Source organism: Macaca fascicularis, chromosome 1, assembly GCF_037993035.2.
Source record: "Macaca fascicularis isolate 582-1 chromosome 1, T2T-MFA8v1.1".
Lineage (NCBI taxonomy): Eukaryota > Metazoa > Chordata > Mammalia > Primates > Cercopithecidae > Macaca > Macaca fascicularis.
Window position 1 is genome coordinate 109,153,167 of NC_088375.1, and position 24,986 is coordinate 109,178,152.

Here is a 24,986-nt window from a genome sequence, read left to right on the forward strand (position 1 = left end):
CCACACCCAACAGCATTCACTGTCATCCATGATCTTACTGTGACTTTCTCTTCCACCCAAGAGGAACATCAGAGAAGGAAAGTGGCCTTGGGCAAGAAAGTCCAAGGGGTAAAGGGAAGCCAAGGAATACATTTTTGTATTTTCTGTATTGTTGATTTTTCATGCATCACCCAGTAATGACAAGATTGCCAGGAGGAAAAGGTGATCCCAATTGACAAACATATTCAAGAAATTTAGGATTAATAAACACAATAGCTTCCAGGTAGATACGGCAAAGGCAAGGAAATCACACTGGAAACAGGCTGTGTTTTGGGAGGAGGAGATTCGAAAAATCAAGCAAAATCAACGTTAAATGAATATATGAGAGAAAAGAATTGGGAAGGCTAAACGTGGGATATTGATGAAATGATCATACGTATATTGCATATATATACATTTTATTAAAAACACATGCCAAATATGCATAATGTATATGACAAATGACATAAATGCATATATTTATATATAAAAATCTATTGGAAGAAATTACACAGGGATGTGGAAGATGTTGAATTAACATTATAATCTGGTCCATTGAAATTCAAAAAACTTTTAGAAAAATAAGACGAATGAGAGAGGGAAGACGTGGTGAGAAACAAATGCCCTATTAGACAGCAGGGAGAAGTCACCAGGTAAAGGAGAATGAAACAAAAGGCATTCACTCTGTCCTCTTGCCTGGAGCCTGGTTAGTGCTCTGGACTCCTGGGGAAGCCAGCAGGTGAGAGTGTTGGAGCCAGAGGGATGAGTCCTGACTGGGAATCCATGGAGAAGCAAAAGAGACATCAGTGGGAAGAAATCAGTTTAAATACTAGAAGTTATCAGGGCACGTCAGGGACTATGCATCCCCCGACACTCACTGAGCATCTTCCGTGTGTCCTCTGCAGGGACCCAGATGGTGCTCATTACCTCACGTGACCCTCCCTCCTCCTGAGGACTTGGGTCTCCTTATTCCTCAGTTGAGGGCATTGCCTGACAGATGAGCACAAGGCAGCCTCAGGGGCTCCAGGAGGAGATATTGAGTAGGACAGAGAGTAAGATGAACGCGACCCGGGTTTTAAGGAAATCTGAGCAGAAGTGGATCCCTGTGAGAATGAAACTGAGGATATGACTGTGGACGTGAGTGGAGATGATGAACTAAATGGAGTTTCAGAAAAGACACAGATTTGTACACTTTCCATGAGAAGATTGCCCTTTTATTCCTTTATTTCAAAATGCGGGGAAGAAACAGAGCAAGAAGCTGGATATGCCAGGCAACTAACTTGCGGGCCCAGGGTTTGCGCTTTTACTGAATGTGCCTAATATGTTGTTATTGAAAGTGCTCGATAGCGGAAAATTGACTTAAAAAGGGATGCTGACGAAGAGGAAGAAAACTGGCAAAAGAGAGTTTCTAAGAAAACACAGGAAGGGGGTCCCTAGAAAGTAGAGATCCTAACAGTTACTCCTCCTCAGATGAAACTGCATGTGAAGTCATGTCCTAAATGCTAATTTAGCAGAAAGATAACAGAATTAGATAACATGTATTCATAGATTTATTGAGTAATTTTTATTGAATTAGCCCTTTGGAAATTATCATAATTAATGCTATCAACAATGATTGAATGTAGATGTTATTTTTCAGGCCTCTCAGATGACAGAACTGAGATGTAAATGCCAACACCACAAATGACTTGGCCGAGGTGAATAATGAGTAAGGGTTAAACCCAGGACCTGAGAGCAGATTTGATCCTAAACCCCAGGCTCTTGCTCACTCACTAGGTTGGAACATTGTGGATTTCTACCTGACTCTGAGGGAGCACGAAGAGACCCCATTGCCTCCTCCCCTCACAGCACCATGACCACCAACACCCGGATTAGAGCTTCCTGGTCCCCTTTCCTTCCCTACCTTGGAAGGGCCACTGCTTCCCAGCATCAGCGTTGGCTGTGAAGCTGCAGGTCGCGGAGGAAACGCCCCGCCTGGCTAAGCCATAGCCACAGTCAAACCCTTGATCCAGCTGTGGTCGCAGACAATTGGGCACCAGGGTTCTCGGCTCCAGCTGTGCCTGTGAAGCCTGCACTTCTGACAGGTGGTGGCTCAAGTCTCCACTCCAAGGTCCGTAAGGACAGGCCGCCTGGGTGGGAGCTGAAAGGAGAAGGGGCTTCAGTAGGAACGCTCTCAGTTTTTCCTTTCTTAATCATGCCCAGAACACCTATGTCTTGTGTCCCTGCCTCTGAGGTGAGCCACCCAGTGGCCCAGGCCACAAAGACAGACATCATGTAAATGGGTGATGTCACTTCCTGTCTGTGCCCGGGGATGCTGAGATGGAAGGTACCCAGGCTGGATGTCCCTGAAGTGAAAAACCCCCACTTCAGCCCAGAGGGCTTTGGATTGGCTAACAAGACCATGCCGATTATTCTGTTATTATTAATCTCCATCCTGCAGCCTGGAAAGAATGTTCTGGAGAGCCTTCAGAGCATAGGAAATGCTGTTTTTCTCAACACACAGGAGTATAAGAACAGGGGAGGACTCAGAGCCTCCAGGCTTTGGGAAGGAACCATAGAAAAGGGTTTTGGGACACTGTAGACCACAGTCTCCAAGCTTCTTTGCCCCAGGGACTGGTTTCGTGGAAGACGATTTTTCCACAGACCAGGGGTGGTGGACGTGAAAAGAGGGGGATCATTTTGGGATGAAACTGTTCCACCTCAGATCATCAGGCATTAATTAAATTCTCATAAGGAGCGCACAACCTAGATCCCTTTCATGCACAGTTCACAATAGGGTTTGTGCTTCTATGAGAATCTAATGCCACCACTGATCTGATAGGAGGCGGGGCTCAGGCTGGAATGCTCGCTTGCCAGCTGCTCATATCCTGCTGTGTGGCCTGGTGCCTAACAGGCCCAGGACAGGTAGCTGACCACAGCTCCAGGGGCTTGGGGCCCCCTGCAACAGACCAAATACTACATGAGGCAAACTTTTTAGAGTTCTGAAACATTTTGAATTTCCATTGCCTATAATTACTTTACCACCTGCCCACACATATACATCTTGTTGCCATATAGTGGGTGTCCGCAGCCATAAGCAATGTTGTAGAGGGACCAGTCCCCTCACGGACACTTAGGGGCCACAGGTATTACCGATCAGCGTGTGTGGTTCTGTAGGGAGATAACACCGAGCACAGTCCTCATCTTACCTGCTCCTCCAGTGGGGTCCGGGCAGCACCCCTCATAAAAATTATCGCTATTTCCACAGGAAGGGGAGATCACACTCTCAGAAAGTGGACTAAGGAAAGACTTCCGGTGGCCTCACGCCAGTCCAGATCTGCCTCAGCAGAGGGACGGGGCCTGCAGGGCTTGATCCACGTTGCTGCAGGGCTCCTCTCTCTCCTCCCCTCTGCACATCCTCATTCTCATCAAGGTTTCTCTAGGCTTTCTTAAAAATGCCTTCCGTGTATCTGTTCTCCTTCATCTTCCTGAGAGCACAGTGTATCAGACTCATTACTGATGCCTGGCTTCATACACACCCCCAACTGCTATCTCTGATTTTGCCATCTTCACACTAGCAATTGTCTCAGTGATTTTATTGCCCAGAAGTCCCATTCTTTCCACGTCCCTACTCTGCTTCTGAAAACTCTCCACTGCACACCGTGCAACTCTCCCCCCTTGCCCTGCCTTTGTGCTCCTTCTAACTTCTATCTCATGTTCCTATCCAGCATCACCTCTCACCACTCCCTCATACAGACTCTTCCCTGGAGTCAGGCTGGCTCCTCCCTGGCACAGCCCTGCACGGTGTCCCTTCCAGCATCTGGGACTTGGTGCCCCTGAGCCCTTCACTCCGCCTCATGTGGCTTCCTTAGCTGCTCAGGGCACAGTTAACCATCACTCAGGACACTCAATGCGACTTCATGGTAGTTCATATTGGGCAGTCGGGGAAACATCTCAAAAGGACAAATCTGGTTGGGGAAGGCTGGTCAAACCCAGGCTTCCCATTCTTGTCCTCTGCATGTGTGATTTAAAATCAATGTCTAGGAATGTTTTTAATTCTAACTACTTAATTTCGTTAGGTCCTCTTATCTCTCTTTTTCAGAATACTAAGTCTTCTTAAAATTATACTTTGAATATTGTTTGCATTTTCAGGAGAAAATGAAAAACATGTTCTCAAACTTCTGAAGTACTCTACATATTATTAGCTGAGCAGGTGGGGAAAAGTCCTAATAAGTGATCAAGTTATGATTTAGGTTGTATTCTCGCTGATTCTACTGTGACTTTCCCTGAAGCGAGAGGATGGGTGGAGCACATCAACTCCAGCACCACTGCTGGAGTCACAGCTGTGAACAGTACAGACTCTTCACAGGTTATCATCGGAACCCACACACAGATGCCTCCTGGTATAATTGAGACAGTGCATTCATGCATCTCAGCCTGTCTGCATGGATGAATATGGCCTCTCCTGGCCCATGTTTCATGATGCCCTGGCAGAGCTGGCCCATATCACAGGCATCTCACTTCTGAGACATGTGTCTGAGCATTTCTCTTCCTCCTCATGGGAGCCTGGTCCTGGCTGGGGTCTGAGACAGAGCCCAGTAACTTTACAAGGGCTCCAAGACTGCCATGTTAAGAGCAGAAACCCACATGATACAGGGTAGGAAGAGACCAGCACCTTTCATTCCCTGAGAGCCTTCTGGAGCTGTAGGTCCCCCTGGAAGGACTGGAGGAGCCACCGGTTCTGCTCACAGACAAAGTGCACCAAGGTATTTATCACTGGGTTACGCACGTGAGGGGCTACAGAAGTTCTTTGTACCAGACCAGCAAATTTTGTGTTTCAGCTTGAAATTATTTCCAACAAATTTGCTACAAAGGGAAAATGCTTGAGCAATCATCCTAGCTGAGTCTCTGAAAGATCCCACTGTAGAGAAATGACAGCAATTGCACCATGCAGTCACGCAGACATGGGGCCCATGTTCTCCCTGTGACTAGTTGGGGCATCCTGGGTGAGCAAAGAGAACTTGCTGAGCCTCAGCATCCTCAGCTCTAACATGGAGATGCCACCACCCACTTGCGAGTGCCCCATGAGCACTGAATGGTTTATAGCAAGGACAGAGCTTGCTTGGCCAGGGGCAAGGCATATAACAGGTGCAAGGGCGATGTGTATTTTATTTCATTTTATGAATTGCTGTGGGCCAGCTGCGGTGGCTCACACCTATAATCCCAGCACTTTGGGAGGCCGAGGTGGGTGGATCACATGAGGTCAAGAGTTCAAGATCAGCCTGGCCAACATGATGAAAACCCATCTGTACTAAAAAAATACAAAAAAAATTAGCCTGGCATGCTGGCAGGTGCCTGTAATCCCAGCTACTTGGGGGCTGAGGCAGAAGAATCACTTGAACCCAGGAGGCGGAGGTTGCAGCTAGCTGAGATTGTGCCACTGCACTCCAGCCTGGGCAACAAGAGTGAAACCCCGCTGTCGTGGGGTGGGGAGAAGGGGGAGGGATAGCATTAGGAGATATACCTAATGTAAATGATGAATTAACAGGTACAGCACACCAACACGGCACATGTATACATATGTAACAAACCCGCACGTTGTGCACATGTACCCTAAAACTTAAAGTATAATAAAAAAAAAAGAGTGAAACCCCATCTCAAATAAATAAATAAATTGCTGTGATCCTACAAAAGCCTTTGCTTATTTGAAACTCAAGGGGAAATGAAAAACACGAAAGAGGATGGTTCCAGCAGGAAAGGTGTTTACTGACCAAAATAGAATGGAGGACAAAAGTTTCGGTCACTACTCTCATGACAAAATATTCAGATGGGGGACACTACAGAGTTACTTGCTCTTTCTACAAGAGTTTTGATGGGTAAAACTAACAATCCACATGAAATTCCCAGAATAATGGTACAAAAAAAAAGAGAATGAATGAGAAGAAAAGAAAATTGTTTTTTTTCTTACACACCCTATGAAACAGCGACCTCAAGGGGCACTTGCTCACAGGAAGGGTTTGCCGGAGATCATGGGGATGAGAACCACTGTGCTTTGCTCATCAGTTAAGCCAGCACCTGACCAGGGACACTAGCTGTTGATGGTTTACATGAGAACATAGCACTGAGACAACACATGATTGAAACCACAAACCCACACATGAAAGAAACCACGGGGCTCTACAGAGGATGCAAGCCATGGCCATGCACGGAGGAAGGGACGCTAACTGCTTCAGTGGAGGGAAGCCACCTCAGAGGAGGTAGTAGAGAATCTGGCTTGAAACATAGGAATCACGAAACAGCCCTCCAAAATAATGGGGGAAAACTGCTGGCACAGGTGGATGGCCAGAGAGAAGGGCGCTGTTCAGGATATGTGATGAGAAGGGCACTGTTCAACATAATGTCTGAAAAGAGAGATGCCCTATCTTAAGGAATGAAGTCTGTTATATAAAATTCTCCAGGTGAGCTGTTGTGGCTGAGAGTATGCAGTGATCCCTCATCATTCCCCTCTCTGGCCTGTTTTGATACCTACCGCCTGCTCTTGTGAGAAGGGGTCGGGTGACAGAGGAATCACCTGCCACAAGAGAAAGGGGTTCCACCCATTGAATGTCTAAGCTTAAAACTGGATCCAAGAACCAGATTCAAAACACTCTGAATTTACAGGGCCTGGTTGCAGAGATGATCCATCTCACCTGCACAAGTTACAGGAAACAGAATATATAGAGGCTGCCTGGGAGAACAGTGGAGCTTTGTGACCTTCAGGCTGGAGTACTCACAGGCTACATCGAGAGCAGAGCAGGCGAGCTGATCCTCCAATGAGCACAACGTGCTGCTGTAAGGCTGCTGGCAGTCAGAGAGGTCATGGGGAAGGGAAGGAGTCAAGTAAATTTCATCCAGAGAGTCCTGCGGGACGTCCTGCTCCTCCACCTCTGGCAGCTCTGGGCTCAGCCTGGTGGGTGAAGAACACAGAAGATAAACATCAAAGGGAAGAGAAACCACAGTGCCCAGCTAGTTCTACAGAGAGGCCAAAGGAGGGGCCAGAGGAAGCAAAGGATAGTCCCCTCAGAGAGAGAACAATCCTTCTCTATCTCCAGCAGGAGAGAGAGCAGCAGGTGCTCAGTGTCCTGGGTAGACAGTGAGCTGGAAAGGAAGGAGACGGAATGATCCCAGTACCAAAGAGCTGTGACATGGCACACGCAACAGGCCCCTGTGTCTTCATAGACTGATAGAGTTACTGTGACCTCAACATCTCTTGTTCTCAAAATTTTAGCATGATATAAATTGTTCGTATTTACATTCCTGCTCCCAAATATTTGCAAATATAAAGGGAAAGAGGCAGATATCAGATGAGCATCTCGAGTTCACTTTAAGCCAAAAAGACTTAAAGTGAAAAGGAAACTGCAGAAAATGTGATTGAGCGGTTCAACCAAGTCAACTGAATAAAGATTAGTATAATTTTGAAGGAATTAACAAGAGAAACAAATACAGGTGTAAAATGAAAAGAGGTCACTTCATTAATATTCACCAGTAATATTAATTTTAACTAATAATCCTGCTTAATAATTATTCCACATTGACAATCTTAACATTGGTAATATGGCTATTTCTTGGTTGGCTGAATGAATGAACAGGTATGTTCTGTTTTCCCTGGATCTGGCATCTCCAGATGTCAACAGTAAGTTAAATGTCCACAATTACTCAAAGTTACCTGGGGCATGGTGAGTCTTGATCTTCTTCCTCTTCTTGATCCTTTTCAATTTCTGCAATTAGTCAGACAGGGATAGACACATTAAGATGATTCCCCTATTCATGTAACAATCCACTGTCCAATCCTAAAACAGGAATATCAGTCTCCTTGGCATGAGAACAGGACACTGTGACAGATATACTTTACGAGGCCTGAGGGTCTGTCCTGACAGAGATTCCTTTGTTTTCATCCCTGAGCCTATGGGTGAAGTATTCCTATTCTGGTACATCGTTATCCCAATATCGTGTGTCCCAAATTTGTGCAAAGGGTTATGCAATATTTTTCCAATCAATTTAAAGCAAATGCCCCAAACAATTTCTAGGAGAAAAACTGCAGTATTCAGCCCTGTCTCATCAAATACCCAGCTTGTTCCTGGTTGCAAGGATTTTAGACACTGAAACTAGAACAAAGGAGGAAATCTACAAATCCATGAGTCAAAATCACAATTGTGTGAATTTGTCACATCTGCCTGGGTCCAATGTCTTGAGAGTGGGCACAGGTGTGGTGGTGAACACTTGTGGTCCCAGCTACTCAGGAGGCTGAGGCAGGAGAATCACTTGAATGCAGCAGGCTGAGGTTGCAGTAAGCCAAGATCATGCCACTCCGCTCCAGCCTGGGCGACACAGTGAGACTCCGTCTCAAAGAAAAAAAAAAAGAAAAAGAATCTGCGATGCTACAAAGAAACATCACATCAGCCATTGATGGGGTGGAGAACCAGGGCCCAGCCTTACTTTATGGAAACATATCAGCAAGGTAAAGAAGAAATGTTTCCGTCCAGGTTTCAAGGTGACTGTGCAGCTAAGCAAGTTAACTTAAAGGAAATCAAGACTGAAGCTGAGAACACTGAAACCTGGGGAACAATATCTCCAAATACAAAGGAAAGGCTGCCAGTTTCCTTAAAAAGGAATAGAAACTCCATGGACATTGTTTAGGGACAGATGAATAATTACACGTGATGACAGATACTGAATAAAAACTGGGAAGCCTGACAGGTACTTCCTTCACACCTCCTGCACTCAGGTGAGTATGAGTTTGTCACACTTGCCTGGGGTCCAGTAACTTGATACTGGGCCCAGGGAGACAGAGGCATGACATGGGTGGAGCAGGAGAGGAAAATTCCCTGATAAATGTATTTAGTATCCCATCCTAGTTTTTGATTCAAACCAATTTGTGTGTATAGAGCCTATCTTCAGAGTTGATCTTCCTCAGCCTAGACAGAGGTACCAGGGACAAAGAATACAGAGGCTACCTGGGAGAATGTTTAGAGCTTCCTCCGCTTCATCATGAGAAGGTTCACTGTCTACAACCAGCGCAGAGTCAACTTGGTCTTCCTCAAATGTGATTTTGGTTTTCCTGTGAGGCTGGTTGGAGTCAGAAGGGCCGTGGCTATTTGAACAAATGAGAGCACATTCCTCCAGTAAGTCCTCTGGGAATTCCTTCTCTTCAGCCTTCTGTACCTTCCTGATGAGCCAGGTGACACAGACATGACAGAAGATTAAATAGAGAGGGATTGGACTCCAGGGAGTCCTAGCTAGTTTTGACAGGAGGCATAAGAGAGTGGTCCCAGAAAGCAAACAGGAGGTTCCCTTTAAGAGGGAACAGGCACCCCTCCACTCTCTGCAACAGAGCATGGCTGCTATGGGAGCCAAAGAGGAAGACAGTAGTTGGTGTTCATTGTACTGGGCAGATAGGAGCTGAGGAGGATGGAGACTCAATTATCCCTGTATGGTACAAGCATGACACTCAGCACATACAGAGAACCATAACAGCTGCCACATCCTGTGTCTAAGCTGGGTTGAATTTAACATACTGTGGCCAGGGGAATGCAGGCTTTTGGCCCATTGTAGTTGCCAGAGAGGGTGTGCCTCCTAGACCTTTTTCATATTTTACCATCCATTATTTACCGGGGGAACCCACCCCCGATAGTCAACGTGGGTTCTTTTCTATTTCCCTAAGCATAGGCTGGTCTGAGAAATAAAGGGAAAGAGTACAAAAGAGAGAAATTTTAAAGCTGGGTGTCGGGGGGAGACATCAGATGTTGGCAGGTTCCGTGATGCCCCATGAGCTGTAAAACCAGCAAGTTTTTATTAGCAATTTTCAAAAGGGAGGGAGTGTATGAATAGGGTGTGGGTCACAGAGATCACATGCTTCAAGGGTGACAAAAGATCACAAGACAGGAGGTCAGGGCGAGATCACAAGGTCAGGGTGAAACCAGAATCACTAATGAACTTCCATGTCCAGCTGTGCACGCATTGTCATTGATAAACAAGGTTCAAGAGCAGAGAACCAGTCTGACTAGAATTTGCCAGGCTGGAATTTCCTAATCCTAGCAAGCCTGAGGGCGCTGCAGGAGACTAGGGCGTGTTTCATCCCTATCTACATCTGCATAAAAGCAGACACTCGCAGAGCAGCCATTCAGAGGCCTCCTCTGGGAATGCATTCTTTTCCCAGGGCTGTTAATTATTGATATTCCTTACTGGGGAAAGAATTCAGCAATATTTATCTTACCTGTTTTTGGTAATAAGAGAAATATGGCTCTGTTCCACCTGGCCCACAGACAGTCAAACTTTGAAGTTATCTCCCTTGTTGCCTAAAAATCGCTGTTATCCTATTCTTAAGGTGTCCAGATTTCATATTGTTCAAATACACATGCTCTACAAACAATCTGTGCAGTTAATGCAATCATCACAGGGTCCTGAGCTTACGAAGATGATGGGATTAAGAGATTAAAGTAAAGACAGGCATAGGAAATCACAAGAGTATTGACTGGGGAAGGGATAATGTCCATGAAATCTTCACAATTTATGTTCTTCTGCCGCGGCTTCAGCCAGTCCCTCCGTCCAGGGACCCTGACTTCCCGCAACAATTATTGCTCGTGATTATTCAGTGTTACCTGGGGGCGCATGATTCCCGTACTTTCTCAGCCTCCTCAACGTAAACATCGTCATCCACATCTTCATCATTTTCTGTGAATACAGAAGTGTTCGTTCAGATATTTCCTACTTCACACTCTGCAAGCACAGTCAGCCCAATGTGCACAGAGACATGAACATCTAGGCATGGGTCACCGTTCAACTGAAAGCTCTCATGTTTTATCTTTAACAAAATGCCCTGGCGTCGTTTCCTGATCCATCAGGCAATGCATTTCTGATCTGGAGGGCCACCATCAAGATGTGGCCAAATATTGAAAAGACCTTTTGGTCCCCATATCACTGGAGGCTTGTGCAGCCTCTCTCCGGCCTTTGGCAGCTGTCTCCCCCATCCCGCCACAGATCTGATTCCCAGGCACGGGCTTGGTGTCCTGTCACAATTCACATTTAGAACCTAATTCTTTCTCTTAGGAGAGGACAAACAAACTTGTCCCACAATCTTCTATACATCAGGGGACTTCACCGGCCCTCCAAGTGGCTTCTGCTGTGTTATTCAGGGACATTCTCTGCATGGGGAGTGCTCCAGTCTGAAGCCCTTCCTACCACCAAATGCCCCCACATCAAGTGCCTTCTCCAACACCACATGGCGAGGGGCTTCATCTCATTTTGAAAAGCAGTTGTAAGTGTTCCCACATTTGGATGCTTCAGGCCCTTGCAAAAGACAATTTGCCTGCCTTTGCAGATGGAGAGAAACCCAGGGAGGATAAATCAATCATTCACCAACAGTTACTAAGGACATTGCTGAAGATAGAGCCTGGGAACCTTCATTCTTAGTCCAGAGCTCTTTTCACTCTAACAAGTGCCTTCCCATCACAGCCTCCTTCCTGTCCTTTAAAACTAGACAGATACTGCCTCTTGTTCCAAAGACCACCTTCCATCAAGGAAGGAGGGATATTTGCAATACTGTGACCTCCAACCCCATGGGTTTCCCAGCTCTGTTCTTACCCAGGAAGTCCTGGTCATGTCATGGCCACATATGTTTAGTGGAAAAAAACACCAACAATACAACTGTCATTGTGGAGGTCTGGAGGTCTGGAGTCTCTCATAAGCCTGGGGTTTTGGGTCATCAGGGCCTGTGGCCACCTTACCTGCGCTGAGTTTGTGGATGAGGTTCTCTGTTAGCCTGCAGCCCTCAGCCAGCTGCTCTCGGAGATCCTGCCCCTGGGACTTGTCCGGCTCATCCGGAGGGAGGAGGGCCTGGAGATGCTGATTCAATGAGCGGGAGGCATCTCTCCCTTCCCGTAACTTCTCCCTTAACCGGGCCAGCTCTCGTGACTGAGAGTGAACCAGGACTTTATATTGCCTAAGGTGACACAGTAGAGAAAATTTAGTAGTGGAAAGGGATGAGTGATCAGTTCTAATACTGCAACAGAGATTTCTGAGACAATGTCCTCAAGGAGACCTCCAAGCAGAAGGTCAACACATGTTTGGGGAAATGCCTGTGACCAAGAGAAAAAAATTTTTTTACAGGTTTCCTCTATATCAGAGAGTGCAACTGAAAGATCCTCGACAATGCTGCATTCATCTTTCTCTTTTGTAAACAAAAGTAGGTCTTTCTAAATCAGTTTCAAAAAGACATCCTTTCAGTTCCTCACCCTGGCCACGGACATTTATTTCCATGTGAAAATACGCATAGTGCATCTTGCGGCGATAGATACAAAGCCATGTACAGAAATGAGGCCGGGTGCAGATGGGGCGAATTGAAAAGACAAAAGAAGAAAAGAATGACAGGGTCAAGAAGGCAACATTGATTGAGTGAAAGAATGAGACGCCGCAGTCAGTCAGGAGGTAATTGTGACTAAGGGTAAGTGGGGTGGTGATGGCACACTATTTTGAGTATACTGAATGCTGCTGGGTTGTTCCACTCCTTTGGTTAATTTCGTGTTATGCAAGTTTCACCTCAACAGTTACTTGTTTGAAAAAGAGAAAACAAGGTTCTGAGAAAAAACTGCAACCCATAACTTATTATTATCCTGTTCTCTGATAAATATTTGTGTGTCGTGAGCCTGCCATGGCAATTCCTGCCCTTCCTCTGGCCCAGCTTAGCTCTTACTTCTCCCCGCCGAGCTGCTGTACTTCAGAGATTTACACACCTGCCCACCTGCCTGCCCCCACGGGGCCCCCTCACCTGAGCTCCTCAGCTTGCCCAAGCTGCTCTACAAGCTTCTCCTCCTTGACCTGCAGCTCATCCCTCAGCATAGATTGTATGAGGTCTTTGCATTCTTCATACTCTGAGAAAAGACAGACACGCCTGCCTCAGTGGAAGGCTGGACATGCTGCTGTGGTCACTGCCTACAAGGCAGGAGGCAGGTCCATCCCAAGGACAAAACTGTCCCCAGTACCCGGCTCTAGGCAGGGATTTTCACATCTTTACTCTTCGGTCTCCCGACTTTCTGGCATCTGATCCTCCAAAATTTAGAGATGAAGAGAGAGAAACTCAAGGGCACACCAACTGATGATTCAGCCACAATGAAGTGGAGTCAGAATTCACAGCCCCTGAGGTCTGACTCTGAATCCTGGGCCACTTTCCCAAGCCTTCAGCCTCTCCTGTAAACACTGCACTGGGCCATGAAGTGATTTTCCGTAGAGTCGGGAAGGCCCCTAGGACTATGGGACTGATGGTTTCCCTTTTACTGGGAATTTCAAGCACAACTATGTCAAAGATTTTAAAAATACTATCTGGATAAATTGCATAAAATATGAAGCATAAGACCATAAAGCCATGAAGGAAATATGCCCAAATACTAATCAAGTTTCTGTTAAGTTAGAAACAGTAGAATGAAGAACTAATAGTGCTTACTCTGTGCCAACAACTGTTCCAGGAGGTTTACAAGAAACAGGTCATAAATCATTGCAGCAACTTATAGAGGTAGGTATTATTATAGTACACTATGGATGGATGAAGCAGCTGAGGAACAGAGAAGACAAGCAACTTGGATGGAGCCCAGGACACTGGCCCAGGGTCCCTGCTCTACACACTGCTACCTTCACAGAGTCTTGGGTGCCATCTTTCTTCCTCTTTAGGAACAAGAGCCAGGGCCCCAGGAAGCAGGACTTCCCTCTCACCAGGGTACTCCCGCCTCTTGATGCTGTCACTTATAGATACCACAGGTTCCATTAGGAGCAGAGTTCTCTTTAAGCTCCTCAGCAGGGGTACTGTGTACTAACACCACGTTTCCCCCAGGGTCCCCAGAACAGAGCTTTGCCTATTGGGCCTCAACAGAGACTTGAACTGAATGGAAGTTCGTGAGTCCCAGACATTTAGACCAACAGACTAGATGCTACTTGTCTGCAGAATCTTTTATGGTACAGAGAGGATTCTAGTAACATGATTTAGCCTCTTGCTGAGAAAACAGGTGGTGCTGTACAGGTGTCAGAAATCAATAACTGGGATTTGAACTCTAGTCCCACCGCCACCTGACTGCAAACATGGAAAGTTGCTAAATAATTTGGTACCTCTGTCTTCCAACCTTAACAAAATGTTAAAATTCCCATTTCTGTTTTCCTAGAAGTACGGGAAGGAAGAAATTATTTTTGATAGAGCATTTAGTTTCTCAGAGAGAAGACAGGACGTCATTCATCACTTCCGTGATGGTGAGCCTATAGATCTTACTGTATTTGTTCTGCCGGCTGGCCAGGAAGCAGGCCACTTGAGTTACAAGAAATTTCTCTTTGATGTTTTTGAACTGCTGTTTCTTCTCTGCCAGCTGGGGTCGCAATTTCTCGTTGATTTCTAGAATGTTCATCTCTGCCTTCTCACTGGACCAAGGGCCAGCAGATACCACCATGCTGACGTTTGTGGCAGAAGAGGTGGAGCCAGGGACTGGGGAGAAGAAACGCAAACACATGATGGGTTAAAAACTGGTGAAATCAAATAGGTATAATCAGGACTGAGAGATGTCAGTAACTGAACTTCTTAACTTACTGTTGAGAAAAACGTGATCACTCCCCACAGCACTTTAGAGTCCTTAACTGCAAAAACAAGGTTTGATGAGCTCAGAGCTGAAGGCACTGCCTGTAGCTCAGACTCTGACAAGAGTGAGGGAGGTAGCAGCCAGCGTGCCAGGTAACGGTCTGCAGTTGCAATAACAGAATTAGAAGGTGGGGGTGTCATGGAATCTTAGGAGCACTGTGTTCCAATTGCCCAGGCTTTGCTGAAACACAGGCGCCATGGTCTCACCTGAGGTCACCACCGATGGGGATCAATCCTTCAGCATTCACTCTCAGTATATGTGTACCCTTGTGACAATGCCACAGACCCATCTCTTTCCCAGTACATCTAAGCATATTCCTCATTGTTCATCTCTTGTGTGTATAAAATCATCAAGGCAGAAATAGTTTCCCAACAGATTATATTTTCTACATGGTAGTCATGAAGTCACTCACTCCACCTTCTCTTATGTTAAAATAGAATTTAAGGCTTTTCCACAGTGTAAGATATCAAACTTTTAGACTGCCATGATATCCTGTGGGTCTTCTGCAGTTTTTTCTGTATTCACTAGAAAGTGAATGAATAATTCACTTTTTAAAAATGTTTTATTTCCTGTCTCAGTATTCTTCTTGCTGCATCCCATTGTTGATTTCTTTTTTCTTACTGGGGCACCATCTTGGCTTTTCATTACATTTAAGACCAGTTTGACATTCCTATGTCCAAAGCTCTTCCTCTGTGTGGGATGATTTGTTTTTTAATGTGACTGAACACTACATTTCATACTTGTCACTTATGGATGTCATTCTGGGCCCACGAGAGCTCTTTTCAAGGTATCAAGTGATCAAAATCATTTATACAGGGATCTCCTGAAAACACATGTGACCATCTATCTTGGGAAGTCTTGCAAACCTGATACTATTTTGTTGTTTTCATTCAGTTTGCCCATATATTGAAAAGAACAGGGCCATGAGCAGTTCTTATGGAATACTGCTTGATATATATTTTTCTGAGTTGGACTAACACCACTGATGTGTGGTTGCATTCCACTAACAGAACATGGCAACATCAAGGTCATGGTCTTGGTGATAGTAGTTGGTAGTTGATGATCCTCAGTGTTGCTGTGCAGTAGGTGAGTTTGAGGTGAGAGGAACGAGTAGGAAAGAGTGGTCCCTGAACCACTTTCTCAGCTTTCATCCCCACCTAGGTTTTGTGAGCCTGGAACTTGGGAGACTGTTCTGTAGCCCGGGTCTCCTCAGTTTGGCTGCTGGACTAGCCTGAGTTGAAGGTGCAGTGGGTGTGACCCTGGGCTGCCCAGCATTCATGTGGAAGTGAAGGAAGGAGGACTGGATCAATCCCATTTGAAAGCATCCCTCTCTGCAGCCCCCACCATCCTCCGACTACACTGTGTAAGGATACTGCTTTGAGATCTATCAAAGGCTTTAAGTCAATGTATTTTCTGGTGTCTGGGAGACCTGACATTCTGTGGCAGAATGAAAATCTGTCAAGTTTTTTCATTTAAAAAATAATGAAACTGCAGGTTCACAAAGTTACGTGGCTTACTTGAGGTCACACAGGGATGAATTTTGAGCACTGCCAATAAAAGCAATCACAACAATTATTCAGTAATTACTCATGGGATACATAAATTCAGTAAATATTCATATAATTATTCAGTAATTATTCATTGACCAATTCGTACCAGGCATTTTGCTCAAAACTGCACATATTTGGACATCGTATCTTCATCATAATCCTTAAGGTAATGCTATTATCCATAAGAATCAGCCAAGAAACCGGAAGAAGAGGGATAGCAAATCATGTATTTGGCCATATTTCCATTTTTTTGGTTTTTGTGATGCTGGAAGAATGACCAGAATGAGTCATGGGAAGAATATACATTCCCGTATTATTTTCCAAGTCAGAGATGTGCCCTCCTAGAGTACTGGGACCAAAATTCAGAAGTGTCTGCAACCTTTCTTTAACAGTATGGGAAATAACCTCTATCACCTGGAATTTCCCTGGAACTTTGGAATATACAATAGAAGTATGAGACCTGGGTCTTCCCTTGACTGTATTTAATTCACTCTTCTATGGAATACCAATGATTCTCACTAAGACTTTTGCCTTTTTATAACCACAATGTATGTTTTATGAAGAAGATTTTACTGTTTGCTCTATTTAGAAAGAATAAATATAAGCTACGGTTTAGGTTTTATGCCCTGGACTTAATATTTTTGTGATTTCTGTTTTGAGATTAAATTCTCATGTAAATAGAAAAATACTTGTTATTATTTATAAGAGCAAATTATTGGTTTGAGTTTTTGAAGTCGAAGCACAAACTTTTGATTTTATGTTTGTTTGTCCTCATCAGTGCCACTCATTGTCTCTTGGTATGACCTGGTTGTGCCCCTGCACTTACCTTTGTTCTGCTGAACCATTTCCACGAACTGTCCAATTCCATCAGTGATTCGGGCTCCTCCCAAGGCTGCCTGAAATGGGCACAGGGATCAGGACGTCAGACACAGTCCAGACACAAAGGCAACCCATACTGTAGAGCAGGCAGCTGTGTTCCCACTTCCTGGAGTTGGCAGCGATGTCCTAGGACAGGAAGGAATGCTTTCTCTTTTAATAGGCAGTCCGTTCTTCATGTCTCAGTGCCTCTCATCTAGTGAACACAACTGTCCTGAACATGAATGAACTTGCTAACTTTCTGGTTTCTTGCTAGGAGGCTAGAATAGATTTATAAGACTTCCTTATTTACCCATGTCTGCTGAAGTCTGAATTCTTAGCAGTATGATTCCTTTTCTTGTAAGGATCAGCTTAAGGAAGATTGGCCCCATTGCCATGCGAAAGAGGTAAAGTTAATTTCTACTCAAAGCGTACTTGAATTTGAAACTAGGTCTTCCACTGTTTCAAAGTCAGACTGTCACTGCTTCAGGCATGTGTCCTGAAGGGCTTGTGTCTCTGCTGTACTCAGGATAAAGTTATTTATCATCATGGCAAGTTATAATTAATTAGCCATAATATAATTAATTATCAAGATAAAGTTGTTTATCATAATGGCAAGGACAAATTTAGAAGACTTATTAAACTTACTTCTTTATTTCCCCAGCTGGCCAGGAAGTAGTCAGTAGCTACTGATATCATTAGTGTCCTCTGAATACCTTAGCTGTGTTAACTGCTTTGACTCCACATGGAGCTGAGGTGTTGGCATACTATACCTTGAGATGCTGAAATATGGCTGAAGTCCAGGATCACTGGCCCAGGACAGGTCATCCAGCTGTTGAAAACAACCAGAAGGGGCCGGGCGCGGTGGCTCAAGCCTGTAATCCCAGCACTTTGGGAGGCCGAGACGGGCGGATCACGAGGTCAGGAGATCGAGACCATCCTGGTTAACACGGTGAAACCCCGTCTCTACTAAAAAATACAAAAAACTAGCCGGCCGAGGTGGCGGACGCCTGTAGTCCCAGCTACTCGGGAGGTGGAGGCAGGAGAATGGCGTGAACCCGGGAGGCGGAGCTTGCAGTGAGCTGAGATCCGGCCACTGCACTCCAGCCTGGGTGACAGCGCGAGACTCCGTCTCAAAAAAAAAAAAAAAAAAAAAAAAAAAAAGAAAACAACCAGAAGGGAAACCAGGCCATCCACTGAGGTCATCTCATGTGGCATGCATGGGCCACTGGTTCCAATGAACCCAACATCACTACACTTCTCATGACTCACTGGTCACTAGACTGAGAATTCTATGAAAGCTGGGATCCCATTTTACTCATCTCTCTGTTCACAGTTCTTAGCTAAGGGCCCAGTACGGAGGGGCCTCTCAGCAGTGTTCATCAATGATTGAATAAAAGTGATTGCAAACCTCCAATCCTCTCACCTACATTTTCTGTCCCAAATGTCTTGTAAGGGATGCTCTTTCTCTCAGGATGCTGCAAATCCCCTTCCCTGGAGAGGCACCTGCTTTACACCATCCATGCCCCAGGATCATCCCCTGTGGAAGCTTAGAGAAAGACTGGTCTGTCCTGAAAATTTTCTCTTATGGTTCCCCCTGTCATTAGGAGCAATGCCCTTTGGCATACCCTCCCATCCTCTGGGCTGCTACAACACCTCAGTTTGGTAGAATCATCCCCTGTGGAAGCTTAGAGAAAGACTGGTCTGTCCTGAAAATTTTCTCTTATGGTTCCCCCTGTCATTAGGAGCAATGCCCTTTGGCATACCCTCCCATCCTCTGGGCTGCTACAACACCTCAGTTTGGTAGAACTACCATATTTTGTTGAAATGATCTGCTTGTGTTCTCCCACTCACTGGCTTGAGATCCTCTGGGGAGACATTAAATATCTGACTCCCAAGTACTTAGCACAGTATAAAGAAAATTAAATACCCAGTAAATATTTATAAGAAACCTCCCTCAACTGTAAGGACAGAAGAATAGTATTAGTATCAGTGATTCATATACAAGCAAGGGACACTTACTCTGGCACCTGACCTAGGGCAGAGCTGTTTAATGTAAGAATGGATGTCTCCAACCCTTCTCCCAGCATGGTTATTCTCTCTAACCCACACTGACCTGAAGAGCATCCACTGCTACGGCAGCTCAAGGCTCCTGGGTCTGGGGCTGGGGCTCATGGTGGCATCTTCCCCGTCTTGAAGTTGCTGCTGCCCTTCACTATAAACCAGCTCTGAGTCAAGAGAGTAAGTTTCTCTCTCAGTCCCACTGCTCAGCTCACACTGCTCCCTGACAGCATGGATGATGGTGGGCATTGCCCATTTCCCCTGAAGCCTCTGACCCAATTTGTCCTTATTCTCCCCTTCTTTGGTTTTCATTTACCAATGGCTTGTGGTTATTCTCTTCCCTTAAACCTGCTGACTTTCTTTCTTCCATCTGTTCCCTCAATTCTGGGCTTCCAGGGTGTGGACTCAGCTCAGGCCCCTGCAGGAGACACACAGAATCAGGTCTCAGCTTCAGGTCCTGGGCAGCATTAAAAACCATCTCTGCTCCTCAGAAACTCAGAGAAAACACAGCAGGAAGGGACCTCAGAGAGGAACAATAAGCCCCTACTTTACTGACAAGGAAAGTGAAGTCAAGAAAGACTAAGACTCTCCCAGGCTCCGTCACCACATGGTGGCAGCAGATTGACCACACAAGCCTTGGCCTCAGCCTCCCTGTCCAAAGCACCCAACTCACCCTCCAGGAACTCACTGCTGCATTTCAGAAAACTTTGGATCAAAAATAGCAATTTCCACTGTGAAAACAAAAATAGTAAAAGGGCATTTCCTTGGACAAACCCTTTATCACTGTTCTGTAGTCCTAGTACTTATACTTGGTCAGTTGTCTTTCGCTGGCTGGTAGATTGGGGCAGGGAGCGCATAAGGATTAAATAGTGCTTGACACAACCTGCTTTCCCGGCCTGGGATCTCAGCCCCTCCATTCTTTTTCAGAAACTTTCCTCTGCTGTAACTGCTGAAGAGTCCAGGCCCTCATGTGGGTCATTTCTCGATGAAGACCCCTGTTACTTTCTTCCTCTCTTGAAGGGCAGAGATTGGTTCTGGGACCCTACAGTCCTAGGTTTTCTTCTAAGCCAGCCAGATCAGCTGAAAGCAATCATGACTGAGAGAGGTCAGGTCAGCGAAGAGAGTCCCAGAGGAGCAGGGGGTCACAAGGACAGCCCCTCATGGAGATGGTCAGGACCATGACATGGGCAATATCTGACCAATTCTGCTAGGGAAGATGCGCCAGGGATTAAGGGGAGGATGCTGCCATAAGGAGAAAGGTGAAGAACCAAAGGAGTGCCAGAAGAAGGAAAATAAAATGATTTGAATAAAGATAGAAATGCAGAGCCCAGAGGCAAAGCCCCACGTCACACACAGAGGGTTAGTTCCAGGCTGTGGATCCTAATCAACAAATTCCTGCTGGATTTTGCTTAGCCCCATTTCAAAATGATTTTGGATCAGTGACTTTGTTTCTTCCACTTTCCCTCTTTTTGAACAAGAATCACTAGTGTTGTTATTCTATGACTGTCCCACCATTGCACGTTGAGGGCAGATAAGCTTTGTTCAGTTTCACAGGTCAGCAGAGGTAAGGGAATTATGTCAAGGATTTGTACTTGGGCCAGGTGCAGTGGCTCACACCTGTAATCCTAGCACTTTGGAAGGCCAAGGCGGACGGATCCCCTGAGCTCAGGAGTTCGAGACCATCCTGGCCAACAGGGCAAAACCACATGTCTGCTAAAAATACAAAAAAAATTAGCTGGATGTGGTGGCACATGCCTGTAATCCGAGCTTCTCGGGAGGTGAAAGCAGGAGAATTGCTTGAACCCAGGAGGTGGAGGTTGCAGCGAGCCAAGGTTGTGCCGCTGCACAGCATGCGCAACAGAGCGAGACTCCCTCAAAAAAAAAAAAAAAAAAAAATCTGTACTTAATGGACAGAAGCCTCATTCACACTTGGTGTAGATGATTTAGATGAGATTTTAAACTTTTGATCAGATTAGATCTACATGACACTTTGAACTAATGCATTAATGACATGAGACTTGGGAACCTTAGGTGAGAGGGTAAGCGTATTTTGCATCTGGGAGAAACGTGAATGTGTGGGGATGAAAAGTTGAACTGTGATAGGCAGAATTTCTAAAATGGTCTCCAAACATGCTGTACCCTTATCTCTGGAACCTGTTACGGTGATGAGACATCATTCCTGTGATTATGTTGTTACATGGCAGTTATATGACCTTAAAGAGTGATATGGTTTGGCTCTGTGTACCCACCCAAATCTCATGTTGAATTGTGATCCTGACTGTTAGAGGTGGGGCCTGGCAGGAGGTTATTGGGTCATGAGGGTGGTTTCTAATAGTTTAGCACCACCCCCCAAGTGGTGTTTCATGATAGAGTTTCCATGAGTTCTGGTTGTTTAAAAGTGTGTAGCACTTCCCCCTTCTCTCTCTCTCTCCTGCCAGCCATGTGAAGACCATGCCTGCTTCACCTTCCGCCATGATTGTAAGTTTCCTGAGGCCTCCCCAGAAGCAGAAGCCCGTACAGTCCACAGAACCATGAGCCAATTAAACCTCTTTTCTTTATAAATTACCCAGTCTCAGGTAGTTAATTATAGCATTGCAAGAACATACTAATACAAAGGCTGAGCTTTCCTGAGTAGGCCAGATCTAATCACATCACTCCGTAAGTGCCAGAGCTTTCTCTAGTGGGTAGGAGAAGATAAAGTCAGAGGACGGGAGCTTGAGAAGAATTCCACGAGCTGTTGTTGGTTGGAAGGTGGGAAAGACCAAGTGAGAAAGAACGCAGGTGGCCTCTGGAGTCAGGGTGTCTCCTGGCTGAGAGCCAGCACAGAAGAAGGGATCTCAGTCCTCCACCCACAAGAAGATGAATTCTACTAATACATCTGTAGTGAACTTGGAAGAGTAGCCTGAGCTCTAGATGACAGCACAATCAGCCCATAACTGGATTTCAGTCTCCTAAGACCCTGATCATAGAACCCAATCATTTCATTCCTGATTTCTGTGGTTTCAAACCACTAACTTGTTATAATGTGTTAATAGGCAGCAACAGAAAACTAGTTACAGATGCATATCTCCACTCTTTTTTTCTTTGAGACAGAGTCTCACTCTGTCGCCCAGGCTGGAGTGCAATGGCACAAACCCAGCTCACTGCAACCTCTGCCTCCCTGGCTCAAGCAATTCTCTGCCTCAGTCTCCCGAGTAGCTGAGATTACAGGCATCCACCACCACACCCATCTAATTTTTTGTATTTTTAGTAGAGATGGGGTTTTATCATCTTGGCCAGGCTGGTCTTGAACTCCTGACCTCGTGATCCACCTGCCTCAGCCTCCCAAAGTGCTGGGATTACAGGCATGAGTCACCGTGCCTGCCTTCTACTCTTGATTTTATATTTTCACATACTTATGCTAATCCTTGTAAGCACAAAAAAGTAAAAAAGTACAGGACTACAGTGAAAGGTTATACTCACCTTTATGTGAGTACTGTAAGGGCTGTTCCAGAGCCCTTGCAACCTGAAAAGATAATGAAGGGCATTTCAGGCAGGTGAGTAGTGTCTCTTCAATGTTACCAACCAAATTTCTGAAAGAAAAAAGATGGTAAAATACTTAATTCCTGGCCGGGCATGGTGGCTTATGCCTGTAATCCCAGCACTTTGGAAGGCTGAGGTAGGTGGATCACCTGAGGTTGGGAGTTCAAGACCAGCCGGACCAACATGTAGAAACCCCATCTCTACTAAAAATACAAAATTAGCGGGTCTTGGTGGCGCATGCCTCTAATCCCAGCTATTCCGGAGGCTGAAGCAGGAGAATCGCTTGAATCCGGGAGGCAGAGGTTGCGGTGAGCCAAGATCGCGCCATTGCACTCCAGCCTGGGCAACAAGAGCAAAACTCTGTCTCAAAAAAAAAAAAAAAAACTTACCTCCACATAACATTATCTGTAAATTCATCATCTACATTTCTAATAGAAGATTTTTTTTTAGCTCTTTCACTTGTGCTCACCAGATAAGGTATGAGAGCAACTATCAGTCACCAGCACGAATGAAACCATTCAAGGAGAGCAATAAACAGGACTACTATTAAGTTCCCCCAAAGAAAGTCCTTAGAATACAATATCTCTTCTAGTTGCCACAAAGTAAGACAATGGTCCATTATATAAAATTCCAATCTAATAAAAGTTTAAATTTAATGTTGTCTGTTTTCCAAATTTTTATTTTGTTCAGGCTCCGTCATGGTGACCAGGGATTAGAAAATGACTACAAGGAGGCTCTGGGGGAATTTGGGAAGGTAAGAAACGTATTCTAAGAGGGGATTGAGGTGATGGCTGCAAAATTCTATATATCTACTTAAATGATTAAATTCTACATTTACAATTAGTGACTTTTATTACAAGTGCTTTTTTAAATGAAATTTCCGGTTTCTACTCCAACATGTAAAAAGTTAGGAAGTCACCATTTGTCCTCACAATAAGAAAAAAGCTGAACAAACTGAAAATGATCAACCCTTCTTAGAGGGACTAGAGGAGAGGTCACAGGGCAAATTGCCACCCTGAAAACTAAAAAGACAGGCAAATACAGGGAATCAGAGGTTAGCAGGAAGAGAAGATGCTGAAGCCAGCAACTGGGAAGAGCACAGAAATGGTACTAACAGTTTACTAGAAGCTGAGGGTGACCTGGTTTGAGCATTAAAAACTCCTTGGGGCCCAGACTTAGGGGGATCTCACACTTTTCTAAATTTTACCACCAGGAGCCCAACCAGGTTCTCATAGTAAGGAGCAGAAAAATCCCCAGAGAACTGACACTGCCAACTTCAGTACTAATTATAAAGCTAGAGTAACCACAACTGTGTGGAATTGATGAAGAAAGAAAAAACAGACAAATAGGTCACTGGAAAAGAATACAAAGTTCAGAAATAGACCTACATAAATAGTCAACTGATCTTTGAGAAAGGCACAAAGGCCATTTAACAGGGCAGGGATAGTCTTTTCAACAAATGGTGCTAGAATGACTAGACATCCACATGCGAAAAATAAATAAATCTAGGCACAGATTTTACACCTTTCACAAAATGGATCTTACACCTGAATGTAAGGTGCAAAACTGTAAGACTCGGGCCAGGCACGGTGGCTAATGCTTGTAATCCCAGCACTTTGGGAGTCCAAGGCGGGCAGATCACAAGATCAGGAGTTCAAGATTAGCCTGGCCAACATGGTGAAACCCCGTCTCTACTAAAAATACAAAAATTAGCTGGGCATGTTGGTGCACACCTGTAATCCTAGCTACTCAGGAGGCTGAGGCAGGAAAACTGCTTGAACCCAGGAGGCAGAGATTGCAGTGAGCCGAGATCTCACCACTGCACTCCAGCCTGGGTGACAAAGCAAGACTCTGTCTCAAAAAAAAAAAAAAAAACTGTAAAACTCCTAGACAATAACGTAGGGGAAAATCTAGGTGACTTTGGGTTTGGTGATGACTTCTTAGATACAATGCCAAAAGCACAATCCAGGAAACAAAAAATTGATAAGTTGAACTTCATTAAAATTAAAAGCTTCTGCTTTGTGAAAGACACTGTTAGGAGAATGATAAACAATTTATAGTAAAAATATTTGTAAAATACATATTTGATGAAAGACTGGTGTCCAAAATAGATAAAGAACTCTTAAAACTCAATCATAAAAAAGCAAACAACCCAATTTAAAAATAGGCAAAAGATCTGGACACTTCACCGGAAAAGATATATGAATGGCAAATAAGCATATGAAAAAGATGCTCAAAATCATTTGTTACTAGGAAATTACGTATTAAAACAATGAGATACTACTATACACCTAATAGAATGGCTAAAATCCAAAGAAGGGACCATACCAAAGGCTGTCAAAGATGCAGAGCA

At 45.0% G+C, this 24,986-nt stretch overlaps 1 protein-coding gene across 1 annotated transcript; it reads right to left on the reverse strand.

Moving 5' to 3' along the window:
* Positions 1-1,738: 1,738 nt before the first annotated feature.
* Positions 1,739-14,611, reverse strand: LOC102143181 (NBPF family member NBPF4-like). The gene is made up of 8 exons (XM_065545825.2): positions 14,285-14,611; positions 12,800-12,902; positions 11,760-11,974; positions 10,635-10,707; positions 8,991-9,202; positions 7,703-7,754; positions 6,771-6,943; positions 1,739-2,158 (listed from the first exon to the last, which is right to left on the reverse strand). The coding sequence occupies exons 1-8, from the start codon at positions 14,517-14,519 to the stop codon at positions 1,890-1,892; spliced, it is 1,332 nt and encodes a 443-aa protein (XP_065401897.1). The 5' UTR covers positions 14,520-14,611; the 3' UTR covers positions 1,739-1,889.
* Positions 14,612-24,986: the final 10,375 nt, after the last annotated feature.